At 35.4% G+C, this 14,353-nt stretch overlaps 2 protein-coding genes across 2 annotated transcripts; both read left to right on the top strand.

Annotated features, from left to right (window-relative positions):
* The first annotated feature begins 8,138 nt into the window (after nt 1–8,138).
* On the top strand, nt 8,139–9,251 carry LOC147525574 (uncharacterized). Its single transcript, XM_086565367.1, has 2 exons — nt 8,139–8,361; nt 8,457–9,251. Exons 1-2 carry the CDS (start codon nt 8,206–8,208, stop codon nt 8,820–8,822), a joined length of 522 nt encoding a protein of 173 aa, XP_086421493.1. The 5' UTR covers nt 8,139–8,205; the 3' UTR covers nt 8,823–9,251.
* A 4,044-nt stretch (nt 9,252–13,295) lies between these two features.
* Nucleotides 13,296–13,631, top strand: LOC147525573 (uncharacterized). The gene has a single exon (XM_086579864.1). The coding sequence runs from the start codon at nt 13,296–13,298 to the stop codon at nt 13,629–13,631; it is 336 nt and encodes a 111-aa protein (XP_086435990.1).
* The last annotated feature ends 722 nt before the right edge of the window (nt 13,632–14,353 follow it).

The following is a 14,353-nucleotide window of genomic DNA, read 5'->3' as shown; positions in this document are numbered from 1 at the left end:
GTGTGGAAATTTTGAGAAGTTTCTCATATTTAGTCAAAGAAAATACCTATGTAAGAGCCCTTCACTGATTAACAAAGTGATAACCCTCCCCAAAGAAGTTCCCTCGTGGTTCCATTGAACACCTCACCACATGTTCATGCGGCTTTGAGATAGACACCACACGCCTTTAGAGCAGCTTGAGCACGCGATGGATGAGTGTCGCTCACTCGATCTTCTCCTTTGTGATGGATCTATGTTGCTATAGTTTGTAGTTTTATTACTTGATGCAACTGTATTGCTAACAATATATTTGGTGCGTAGTCTCTCATCATCCGTTCTTTCGGGGTTAAGTGAAGTGAAGCGAAAGAATTCACCTCGTTCTTTTCTTTTACCATTAGCTTTTCCATTTGTATAAATAATGTAACTTTTGTACTCTGGAAACTAATTTAACAATGTTCCTATCCTATGTGGTTATCATTTTAACAATGACAATCTTCTGACATCGATCGTAGGGACCCTAATATACGATTACAAAGAACTGGTTGAAACAGGTATTTTTTAATTCTTATTGTGAAACCCTTGCCTCCGATTGCATTTTTTCTATTTAGAACTAATTTGTTCTGAAAATACAATTTTGCCCCTAATAAGTAATTTGCCCCTTGATTCAATTTGATAATTTTATATTTTTGCAGGGCCCTCTGCAACCAAACGGTAAATAATGTGGTATTCATGCAATGCGCTTTATGCGAGACATAATGAGTGATCCTTCTCCTTTGTCATTGAAAGTAAATAAAATACCTCTCACATTTTAACTTAAATTATGCTTTTGATATCTTTAGCAACTGTGTTTTTAACTTTTTTTTATTCTCTATTTTGCAAAATATTAAACTTGTTTCTTATATTCCAGATAAAAAATCTTAGCAATAAAAAGGCCTTCACCGACAAGGAAATAAATGAAGTTCGAATGGATTTTGTTATGTTCATCCAAGAATGTATTATAAACTATCCTCAAGATGAAGATGGACCATAAGGCTGAAGAGACATATATGTGGGTGATCGAATTTGACGAGATTAGGTTATTTTTCATTTGGATTTGGATTTGGATTAGGCTGATTATATTTATATGAATTAGATTGGAAATATGTTATTTATTTCATTACGTTTTACGATTAAGTACAAATATATATTGGTTATCTAATGGGATTGGAATGTTTCAATGAAATTAGCAATATATATGAGTGTTATTTGAAATTTAATGGATCATATTCAGATATGTAGTTTATTCAGTGTGTAGTTTATTGCGGTCCCCAATTTTGGGGGTTTTTATATATATTCACGTTTTATTTTTATTTTTAATAAAAAAATATATATTTATATATACATATCACTGTTTTACCCAAACAGTCATGACTAATGATACTTTTTATGACTGTTAAAAAAGATGAATGAATAACTGTTTATTTGAAACTGTCACAAATGATATGATTTGTTGTGACGGTTTTTGAGCAGTTGTTACCGTTTTTTATGATTTTGTGACCGTTAAAAAGGATGAATGCATAACCGTTTATTTAAAACCGTCACAAATGATATGATTTGTTGTGACGGTTTTGAGCAGTTGTTACCGTTTTTGATGGTAGAGAGAGGCTAGTCTGAAACAAATATTTGTGGCGGTTTTGGGAAAAAAATAAATGACTCTCACTCCGTCACGGTTTTGGAAAAAAAAACCGTCACAAAAGACTTTTTGTCACTGTTTTTAACAGTGATATAAAGCCTTTTTTCTTGTAGTGTTTGAATCAGCTATCCAACCCAAAAAGCGGATTGCAAAACTGAGCTCTGAGCTGAACGCTATAACATTTTCCATAACGAGTGACTGAGCAGTCTAAAAGACGAACTTTGACGTTTTCTTTATTAGAAAACCCATATTTGACTCCCACAAACATAGGAGAAATATATACAATCATCTAGGGTTTGATAAACCATGAAAGATCGATAAATTCAACCTTAAAATAGTTTCCTTAGCAAAAACGAAATTATAAGAAAATTTCTAAAGTCATAACTTATTAAACCAAACAATAATTAAAAGTAAAACACTTATCTTTTTTTTATTGTCGTCTGAAAGCACCTGCCTTTGTTCTACGAATTTCTCTTCTTAAGATTGTTGTAATAAGGGTTAGATAATCAAATATAACAAAAGGACATGCAGAAGAAGAATGGACTATCAAGGCGTGTGAATACACTGTCCTTAAGAAGAGATTTCGCCCCCTCAGATGGTGTAAAGGCTTCACAGGCATCTCTACTCACAAGATTCAATGACTGAAGTAGACTAAGATACACTTCAATAGGCTACTCTCTAGAACAACAACACAACTCTCTCTAGCGGCTAAGGCTTGAATGAAAGAGATGGGTTGGGTCTCTGTAGTTGACTATTTCTGGTTCTATTTCTCGGTATGAGTAAATTAAATCTCTAATATGGACGCGCAATCCTGTTTATATAGAGGTAAGGTCGGTTTCCCAAAACAAAAAAGGAATCCTACTGGGAATAGAAGTCCGAAACTCGGTTTCCAAACTAGAGAAGGAAACCTACTGGGAATAGTAATTTGGAATACCAATCAAGAGATTCCAACAATGAGTTCTTCTTACTCTTACCTTTGTTTAAGTTCAATTGTTATGTCTAGCTAAATCCTTTGCTAGGGTGGAGATGAAACCATGTTAATAAAGTTGTTTGGTTATTTGTCTGTTGAAATTCCCTACGAATTATGAGCCTCAATGTTTAATGATTTTTTCATTCAATCGATTGTCTAATGTTTTCTGGTCATTGTTAATATCATGCATATATTCTTGGTAGTTTAGATTATAATTCGATCAGTCAAAGCTTGGTATAGTATTTCATAATTTTAAATACCTGTTATCTTGTGTTTTTCATAATTTGGATACATAGGATGTTTGGGGTTTAAACTATGCAAGCGAAGAAAAATCTCCTGTTAATTATATATTATTATCCATATCATATCCAGAGATAGCAACGATTACCCTTTCGTATTACTACTCTAAAATATTAGGGAATGAAACAAATAAATAATTAGAGAAATGGAATTAATGGTGGCGAATTCAAGCACCCTAGTATCTCACCAATCGTTCGATCCACTTTATATTCTTCCCGTAGTAATTAGTTAATTAATTTTAGTAATTAGTTAAATTTCTATCAATCAAAACAGACATTGTTCGAATTAGGATAAATAATAAGTTGGTACTCAGTTGTCCTAAGTAGCAGTCTCTAAAGCACGGACACACCTCCTAAAAGGCTGTGTCTGCGTCGGACACACATCGGACGTGGACGCGGCATGGACGTGCGTCGGACGCGGTCAACATGGTCAGGATGCGGATTTTGACCTAAAAAAATAAAAAAAATAAATCAAAATAATATTAAAAAACTCAATTTTTTCATTTTTTTTGTTTTGTTAAGACATATGACATGTTTTTAAAGTTTGATTAGGAAATATTAAACTTAATTTTGTGGCTATTTATCTTTAATAATTTTGAATTTATGAATGTTGATACATTTAATTTTTTTTTTAATGTTTAATTTATATAAAATAAAATTATAAATATTAATTAATCTCCGCGTCCTTTGCCGCGTCCGCGTCCTACTTTTTTAAGATATAACCGAGTCGTCGCGTCAGTGTCCGCGTCATGTCCGTGCAACATAGGTAGTAGTACCTGTGGGATCGACCCGTTCGCCACAACTATTTTCAACGATAGTTGTGCGCTTGCGGTTTAATTATAGGGTTTAATTAGTCTATTTATTTAGGCCGGTTAATTTCCTATCAATTTCCCACAAAGCAGAGAAAATTTACTGAACTAGGCTATCCACTACAAGGCATTGTCAAGACATGATTACTCTAAAGTAGCCTACCTAGACTTCCTCCTAATTAAATCCACTACCATACTGGTATGATATTATGCCTCTATACGTTGTGATTTCCATAAGTCTCCTAGACATATATCCTACATAGAAATGTGGTGCTTTTAAGCATGCAATTCAAGACTTAAACGAATCAGGAAGGAGTGATCATATTGAATCAGGAAGGATATGATCGACGTGTCACATCTTGACACTCCAAATGCTGGAACAAATCCATTGCCAATCTACAATGGAGGATTTCACAAATTAGAGCCCATAAATAAAAGTCTTGTTCAACACTCCAGCCAAGCAAGCATCCAATATTAGTGCCACATCACTCTTCAAACCATTCAATTTTCAAGATACAAGGCATAGACATTGGCAAGGTCTAAGGCTATATTGTTGGATCAAAGAGTGGCCCCACTACTTGTTGAATAACTAACATATATAGAAGGCACCATCACGAATTCCACCATTTCAAAAACTCACTAGCAAACCGATGGACACTTAGGGTACGTTTGGCAACTCTCGAATTCTCACATTAACTAATTTTCGTGGGTATTACCATTCTCATAGGCTGTTTGGTAAAAATAACTGCATGAATTAGAATCCCCATGAGAATAGGACTACCACGTTCGGCTGTATTTGAAGTCACACCCAATTGCGTGAGAAACGGGAATAAGATTTTGGGAGAATTCTCACAAAGTTAGTTGTCGAGAATAGTTGGGTTTGTTACACTCAAATCTATTTAACAACTCCACTCTCCAAGCTTCATCGCCTACCTCAAACATATTCTCTTTTCCAACAAGTTCAACAAGGTACAGTAAAGTCTTTTTTTTTCCCATTGTATGTCTTCTTCTTTGTTGATACACAAAGTCTTCTTCTTTAATTTTCATTGTTTTCTCTTCATTGATATGCAAAGTCTTCTTCTTGAAAATACTAGGTGCACAGGTTCGAAAATCGTTTTGTAGTAGCGGTGATACTCTTTGCATATTTTGTTTTGGTATTTTTTTTTTTCCTCTGTTTTCATGTTGGCATGCTTAGAATAAGTGTGGTGCTGATTATAATTGCAGTCATTATAAGAACGATCACCGTGAATGGTAGTTTTCATATTTTTTTTATTCATAATTGTTGTGATTTGGACTTGGTGGAAACCTCTTTTGTATTTGTGTTGGTTGTCCGAAGCCATTATCGTTGTTTCTTCTTGAGGGGCACCGAGCATGCACAAGGTTATTAGCAAGAATGTGGACATTTGTGTCATAATGTACTTGGCCATCTCCCCAACGCTTGAAACTTGGAGCCAGTTTCTTGAGGGGAGAAAACATTTAGAGCCACCGAGATGATCAAGTGTCTTCCTAACTAACTCAAGCCCCTATATATAATGAAAGAAATCAAATAGGTTAGAAACAAAAGCACAAGATTTACACTCTTGAATTAGTGCTACCGATAGTGTTGTTTAAAATCTAAAAAGTATCTAAGCATATGGTGTTGGAACCCCATCGTGACAGAGAGAGTCCTAGCTACTCGGTCGGTTTTTGTCTTACTATACAATGGAGTTAAGTGGCACCTCCCATAACTTTTCAACAACCTTAAAACTTAGCAATGAGTTAAAACTTTACAAGATCAACATTTTGTTTTTGTATCCGCATTATCTTTTTTCTTTGTGGTCCTTCTTTATATGGGATTAGTATTTGGAATCAAAAGGGTAGTTTATAGCCACCCTTGTCTTCTACTCTGGGTTCTATATTCAATGAGTTGCGTTGCAACATAGGTACTTTTAGTTAAACATCATTTAGACTGGATTCCAAAGATAAGAAACGTTCCTATAGATTAGCTTATTTACACTTAATTATTTCTTTCTCAAAGGATTAAGCTCATTTTTCATAACAGTGCTGAAATGCGTGGGGTTGTTTTGAACTTTTGATATCTTGTCATATAGCCTATAATTGACTGAAGTTTAGGTTTAGCTTCAAATACTAAGGATCAGCTGGTTCCTGTAAGGCTATAACAGAACAACTTGTTTCTCAATGATTCCTGGTATAATGTTTAGTTCTAATATGAGATCAGCTGGTTCTGAAAGAGAAGAACTTGTTTCTCAGTCCCCTTGTTGTAACATCCAAATATTAGATCATAGGAAATATAAAGACACTTAAGACTTCTAAAGCTGGAACCTAAACAACCGGAATACTAGAAAAGTAATCTTGTAAACTTTGTCTTAGAACTATGGCTTTAAGCCTTTAAATGACATGCAAGATAGTGAAGACAATCAAGAATTGAACACTTTGAGGAAAAATAAACATAGCTTACCTCAAATGCGATAAGCAAGGGTAATCAACCAATGAATGATCATAAGATATGAACATTGTTTCTACTGTTTATTACAATGTCTACATTTCATTTAGTCAATCATGTTATAAGAAAGTAAGATATACATTTGACTAGCTTATCACAACCTTGTTACTTACTTACTAAATAATAAGTAAATAATATTGCAGCCAAATTATTAGTGATGATATGCTCTACTGTTTATATTTTTTTTTCTCATAACTTGTTACTTACTTTTGTATATATGCTCTGGAAATGTAGGAAAATGACAAATGATTACCGAGCTATTACATGGATTTGTTGTATTGTTGCATGGATTTATTATCAGATTGGATTGTCTATTGTATACATAGATCGAGAACCATCTAGGAATAGGGATTTAGAGAGACATCAAATTCTTAGGAGGCTTTACATGGAAAGTGATAACAATTGTCATGACATGCTCAGAATGAATAGGATTGCATTTCATAGGTTGTGTGCACGATTAAAGGGAAAGGGTTTGCAATCTAGTAGGTGGGTTGATGTAGAGGAGCAAGTGGCTCTATTCCTTCTCATTGTTGGCCATGACACACGAATTAGGCACAGTGCATTTGGTGTCATAAGATCTTCAAAAACAAGATGCATCGGCATTTTCACAATGTCTTGCAAGCTATCCTAAAACTTGGAAAAGAAGTTGTGAAGCCTTTGACGCAAGTTTTTCTCCACAAATGGGTCATAGTGTACACCCAAGACCTTGGGCGTGAGATATTTCAAGGTAAATACTAGTTATGTACATCATAAAGTTTAAGGGCACTCAAATTCTTAGAGACCATTCACATTTAAATTTTTATAGGATTGTGTTGGTGCACTAGACGGTTCTTTCATGCCAGCAATGGTACCCTTAGATGACCAACCACGCTACCGAAACCGCAAAGGGTGATATTAGACATAACGCTTTGGTTGCTTGCTCTTTTGATATGAAGATAACATACGTTTTAGCCGGGTGGGAAGGATCAGTTCATGACAAGATAGGATGTTGAGATCCTCTCTAACAAGAGTTAGAGACAAGTTAATTGTTCCAAATGGTATACCTCTCAACTGTATTTTTTTTAACTTATTATATATAATCGATTTCATGTTCACATATATTTTCCTAAATTCGATTAAGTAGGCAAGTATTACCTTGGTGATGCGGGTTTTCCACACGCCCCGGTTTTATGACCTTTATCGTGGGACTAGATATCATCCGGGCTGAACGTCTAGGGCGAGAACCGAAAACAACCCAAGGAGTTATACAACTATCGCCACTCATCTTTGCGCAATGTGATTGAGCGTGTATTTGGGTTGTTAAAAAAACGTTTCGCTTACTTGAGGACAACCCCGTTTTATCTTGTTGATACACAGATAAAGCTAATACTTGCTTGTTGTATTTTGCATAACATAATACTAGATGATGATCCAAATGATAATGGCAATGAATGGGTAGACGAGCCTGAGGAGCAACACAATGATTTAGTAAATGACCAGGAGGAAATTGCAACACTTGAACCAAATAATGACTGGACAAATTTTAGGAATCAACTTACAACGACAATGTGGAATGAACGCCCCCCTCGTAGAAATAATTAGTTTGTCTTTATATGATATGATTTTATGATAAATATTTTTTATGAAATTTCATCTTTGTGGTATGTTAATAGTATTTTTATTATTATTTTGAGCAACTTTATTGGTTTTATTTTTATCCATTTATTTGTTGGGGTTGGGTAATAATTAATAGGACTAATTTTACATTGTAAATTAGATGAATATATTTTCAACTATTTTATTAAATAGGTATGGAATCCCAATCTGAATCTGGACCAGAGTTTCAACAATTCGGTCATTTATTTTGGAATGACCAGATGGACCAGGTGATGTTGGACACGTTAAATGAACAACCGCCGCTTAACAAAGGCCAAGGGGGATGGAAAGCTGTAGCATATACAGCGGTGGTTAACAATGTGTTGCACATATGCAGAATGAAAATCACGAGTACCAATGCTAGAAACCATTTGAAGACATGGAAGAAAATTGTGAGCGGAGTGCAGGAATTACTAGGTTTGAGTGGTTTTGGCTGGGATGACTATAAGAAAACTGTTACTGCCGATGAGTCTGTTTGGACTGATGCTTTGAAGGTATTAGTTTTATGCGTGTATTATGTGTCATATTTTTTTTTCCTAATATCCAATAAGAAGTAAACATTTAACACTTGTTATTTCATATTTGACAGGGAAGGAAACATTTGAAAAAACTAAAGGGCAAGGGAATTGAGAATTATGCAGAACTTCTTGAAGTGGTAGGGAATGATCAAGCAAATGGCTCGAGAGAGACAACTACAACCATGGCTGATGAAGACATGCATGCTAATGATGATATAGAAGACAATGTGAACATGGAGGATGCCGATGATAATGTTGGGGATGAGGACACAATGTCGCCTACTCCTAATTCGTCCTCATCCAACCCAATCCTTGCTCAACCAAATGACAAACTAAAGGGTCATCGGTCTGTGATTGCAGGGGTGCAACGTGAGATGGTTGGAATGCGTAAGGAAATTGGTCGCATTGCAGGTGCTATATATGGAGTCGACAAATGAAATGAATGATTCTCTCTGGGCTCCTGTGAGGGAAGCTTTAAAAGCCTTTGCTGATGTGGATGAAGACATTAAAATTGAAGCTATGGAGTGGTTTGCTCAAGATGTTGAGAAGCGAAGAATGTTTCTCAATATGGACGAACATCAACGTCAACGATGGCTCGTTAGGAAGTTTAATTACAACCCGATGCCATATCCAACTCAATTTTAGTTGACATTTGGTATAAACTAAGGAACTACAGTTTAGTAGAATAAAGTAGTGTGGAAAACACTTGTTTAACATTTAGGATTTATGATTTTTAGGTTCGTTAAACTTTTTATTCCTAGCTGGCGTTAGGAGATGGTTACATTGCTTAGGCTAATAAGTAGTCTTTTAATTATTAAGTCTTTAAAATAATTGATGTGCTAATGATGTTTGTTTATTAGTGTTTGTGTTTTGCTTTGTTAAACATTATTTAGTTATATGAAATATTTACATATATAAATATTTGGTGTTAATACTTATTTAGACAGGTATGCCAACTTTTTTACCATGTCGTCGTGTTATGTGGACAACCTAAATGGACTCGCTTTTTGGTGGACACATTGAGAGAGCTGGAAGATGACATAAATAGAAGGGGCTTTAGAATTATTTCTTTTTGTATTGCCAATAAAGTGAGTTGCATATGCGGTGTTGACGTCTCAGGTCCCAGTATTACAGGTCGGGTTCGTTAATGGAAAAAGATCAATGAGGATATACAAAAATTGATGTCAATTGCAGGGTTTGCATGGGATGATGAAACAAATCAGGTACAAGCCGAGGAAGCTATTTGGAGCTCTCTATCAACAATGCCGGTACTACCAAATTATATATACAAATATTCTATCTACATGCCATTTTAGTTAATACACATATGATTGACACATTTTGTAAATTTAACAAGAGAGAAGGCATTTGCTACGATATCTTGGAAGATCACTTCCCCTGTACCAACGCTTTGCTGAATTTTTTAACGATCAAAATAATGAATGAGAATGAACCCCCTATTGAAAACCAATTATCTGAGGAGATTGGAGATCAAGTGCAACCTGACGATTGAAGAAATACCCTTCTATTTTTAAATATTTTTAGTTGATTTTTGAATTTCAAAATTTTTTTTTTTTTTTTCAATAAGTTTTTATGTACTTCTGTCTAAAGTACGTAAAAATTCTATGACAGGACATTTGTTTCTTATTTTTATGCTACAACTATTTTTAAATAAATTGATGTTCTATAATTTTGACAATGCCCATTTTATATGTTAGCTTAGATAAATTATAATTGACGATGTATAATATGTTGTACTGTATAAAATTTGATCTTCAGATTTATATATTGTGTTTGGAAAGACTATTATTTTGGTTTTGTGAAATACTTGACCCAAAAAAAATTAACAAAAATGGTTTGGGAAATTGATGTGAGAATTCTTAGCAGCCAAACAACATGTGGGAAATTGACAGTGAGAATTACCGAGAATTCTCACAGTTTGCCAAACAACTATAATTCTCACATAATCATGAGAATCGGATTCCATTAGAATTCTAACTCTCACGGGAATTCCATTTCTCATTTCCAAACGCACCCTTAGTACATATCAACCCACTATATTACAGGCTTGGCTAAACCCTTTTGATGACTAATCAATTGTATCCATCGTATGAAGACCAAGCGGAAAGTTCAAGGATGGCCTGAAGCCCATGGAACAAGTTTGAAGACTATTCTACTGCCGAAGCCCGCATTGTGTTGCATGGTCTGCAAATGTGTCAAGACAGCCCGCGTGTCTTACACATAGGACAATAGTCGTCATCTATATACAAAAGGGATCATGAGGCAGTAAGCCGGTAACAAAGGATAGCATGCTATCTCGACTTGATTCCTTTATCTGATTGCGCGTAGTTGAAATACACTTCAAATGACATGATATGCAAGCACATTTCATATGACCCATTTCATGTTAAATAAACTATGGAATTACTAGGAGTATTATTCAACTAACATTTTTTCGCACATAAAAGTTCAAGTTAGATTCTTGGTCATGAAAGAGATTTTCAATGTTCTTTCTTACCTTTTTTTTTATGAGTTAAGATACTAGAGGAAACCAAAAAATGAGCATTGATCAAATTTATTTATTGATGTTTCTAATTCACAATCGGAAATGAACGCCTAACAACTGCTCGCCGACAATGACATGAAGAGCAAGCTGTGGTTCAACAATTTTTTATTGGATTTTTTTGTATTTCTCTCTACACAACTCAAGTTATGATATCTAAAATTCTAAATTAGTTGAAACTTTCCTTTCTATTCTGAAGGAAGCCGACTATTCCAAATTCCATAGTGATCCATTTTTTTCCTTTTCTTAAAGTAACTAAGTAAATAAACTGCACAGTGCACTAGTGCAGTACCAGCTCAGAAACTATTTCGTGACAGGAGTGGTGCATATTTGTGAGTAAACAAAAGGAACTAGTAGTCGTATTACAAAATATCGCGATATTTAATGATATAATGAAAAGACATATATCGAGATATTAGATAAATATCTTGATATTTGGTACTATGCTAACGCTAGTAGTGTTGGGTAGTTTAAGCACCTATTAATCGCCGCTTAATCGGCGCATAAGCACTATGTGCCTCTTGACCGATCCGATCAAGAAAAAATTTAGAGCTCTGAGCGGGTGCTATAAAACGGGCGATTTCTTCCGCTTAATCGGCGATTAATCGGAAAATCGGTATAAAAAATTGCCGATTAATAGGTTTACATGTTTTGTTTGTTTTTTTTTAAAATTTAAGTCCACAAAAAAGCCCAAAAAAGAAAAGCCCACGAATCTATATATTGAAAACGTTTCGCTTCACCAAGGAAAAATAATCAAAACTGTAAAAAGTGAAAAGCCACCAAAGAAAACTCTTAGGCCAGCTAGCACTCCACCACTCATACTTGTAGTTTTTTTACTTTATTTTGTTTTAGGTCGTTATATCACTTATGTGTGACATATGTATTATAGATTAACTAAGAGCATCTCTAGGTGGACGTACTCATGGTCGCATCCTTCAAATTTGAAGGAATGCGTCGGAATTTCCCGAAATACCATCTCTAGGTGGTCGCATTCGTGGTCGCATCACCTGCTTGTTCGCATTCTTGTTCGCAAATTTGGCAATTTGGATGCGGATGCGGATGCGGAGCGACATTGGTACTGTCGCACGCCATTGCAAATGTTGCCCCACATTTTTTTTTTACTTTGACCAGCACCACTATGCGCCAATTGTACTGTCGCGCGCCACTCCTAATGTCGCGTGCTCCAACGAGAAAAAAGGGCAAAAAACGGCCGGATTCTGCATCCTATATCTACACTCATCTCCTTCTTCATTTTACACACACTCAACTCAAACATTTGTATCAAACAACTTAACCATTTCACATCAATCCTTAACAAACAACACACACATTGCGAAAAAATGGATAATAAAGTGTATGAGATTTTTCCCCTTCACTCTTCGTCTTCATCTTCATCGTCATCTTCTTCTTCATCTCCTCCAGCGGAAGACTCGGTAGATAGTCTTGATGAAGAATTTGTTAACGCCATGCCCCTTATGAAGCACACTTTGGCTGTACTTACACAAGCACAAGTCCATGCTCCGAAGGCACCACATGGTGGTTCAAAGAAGGGTAGAAAAATTAAACATAGAAAGTATGCTCGACTTTGGAAATCTTGAAGAACAACTACTTCGGCCGATCGTCTCCGTCTTTCCGAAAGAGGATTTCAAACGGCGCTTTCGTATGAAAAAATCTTTATTTCTTCACATCTTCAACGATATTCAGACTCATTTTAAGTTTTTTCAGCCTAAAGTTAACAATGCTGGTAAACCTGGTATAGATCATCTGGTCAAGGTGGCTGCAGCTTTGCGTATTCTTGATTATGGCACGGTGTCTGATCAACTTGACGATCAATTATACATTTTCCGAGCAAAGTGGAAACCAAGCGTTGAGACATTTCTGTGATGCAATTATCAAATTGTACGGTTCAATCTACTTGCGAAGGCCAAATATTGTAGATACAGAACGCTTGCTTGCACATTCTGCCACACGTGGATGGACGGGTATGTTGGGAAGTATTGATTGTATGCATTGGGAATGACATAATTGTCTAACTGAATGGCAAGGTACTTATAGTGGTCGTTCCGGAAAATCATTTGTTATTCTCGAAGCTGTTGCAACCGAAGACCTGTGGATATGGCATTCTTTCTTTGGGATGACAGGGTCACACAATGACATCAACGTGTTGGACAACTCACCGATATTTGAGCACGTGATCAATGGTACTTCTCCACCTGTTTATTTTGATGTAAATCAGTATAGCTATAATATGAGTTATTATTTAGCTGATGGTATCTATCCTGACTATGCGGCATTTATACAAACAATTTCAAACCCTAATGCTCTAAAGACAAAGTGGTTCGCAACGATGCAAGAAGCTGCAAAAAAAGATATTGAAAGAGCTTTTGGGGTTTTGCAAGCTAAATTTGGGATTTTGAAGAAAGCTTGCAAATTATGGCATGTGGAGACAATGGATACTGTTATGAGAACATGTATCATATTGCACAATATGGTAATCGGAGCTAAGAATAAAAATTATGAAATGAGGAGGTACATTCTTGATCCAGAAGGGCAACCACAGATCCCACCTACTCGGGAATACTACATTGAGGGGACTCGACGAGTTCAATCAAAGACTATGCATGATAGACTTAAAAACGACCTTGTCGAGCATCAATGGAGTATTAGGGGTGACCAACATTGATTGTTGTAATTTAATTTCGTATATGCATATTTATTTTTAATCATCAATAAACAATGTTAATCAATTTCTATTTTATTTTAATTTAAACTAATATATATTTATATAAAATTAAAGTTTATTCATATTAAAAAAAAGTTATTTTACATAGTCATAGAAAATAAAATGATTAACATTAACCACTCATATTACAACACTCTAACCACTCTTAACCTTTTCCATTACAGCACCTAACCATTCACATTTTCTACACACCAAATACTTCAATAGATCAAGACCTTTTCCTTCAAGGTTCGCAAATTTTTTCAGCTCTCTAACACCATCACAACCATTTGGGCATGCTATCTGCGCATAGGGCAATACCTATACCAATGATCATCCTCGCCACAACACGTGCATATCAACAAGCTGTCTCCATATATATATTCCATACCAGGACATATACCATTTGGACATTTCAAAAATCTTACTTCTTCTCTATCTTCGTTACAACTTTTATGTATGAGCAAATAACCTTGACAATGTGGTGCTTCAGGACACCTTTTGTTCAAATACTTGCATGATAACGCAAGGTGTTTTCTTGAGGTGCAAATTTGGCATCTCTCTTGATCGAGTGTATCAAAATAACATGATTGTTGAGTTGATTCGGCAACGTCAGTGTGTTGGCTAGTTTTTTGCAATGATGAAGAAGAAGCCATAGTTGTGGAGATAGTTTTAGAGTGTTG

The sequence above is a fragment of the Coptis chinensis genome, chromosome 1 (genome assembly GCF_015680905.1).
Source record: "Coptis chinensis isolate HL-2020 chromosome 1, ASM1568090v1, whole genome shotgun sequence".
Lineage (NCBI taxonomy): Eukaryota > Viridiplantae > Streptophyta > Magnoliopsida > Ranunculales > Ranunculaceae > Coptis > Coptis chinensis.
The sequence above is the reverse complement of the archived record's forward strand: the minus strand, read 5'-3'. Positions and strand labels throughout refer to the sequence as shown.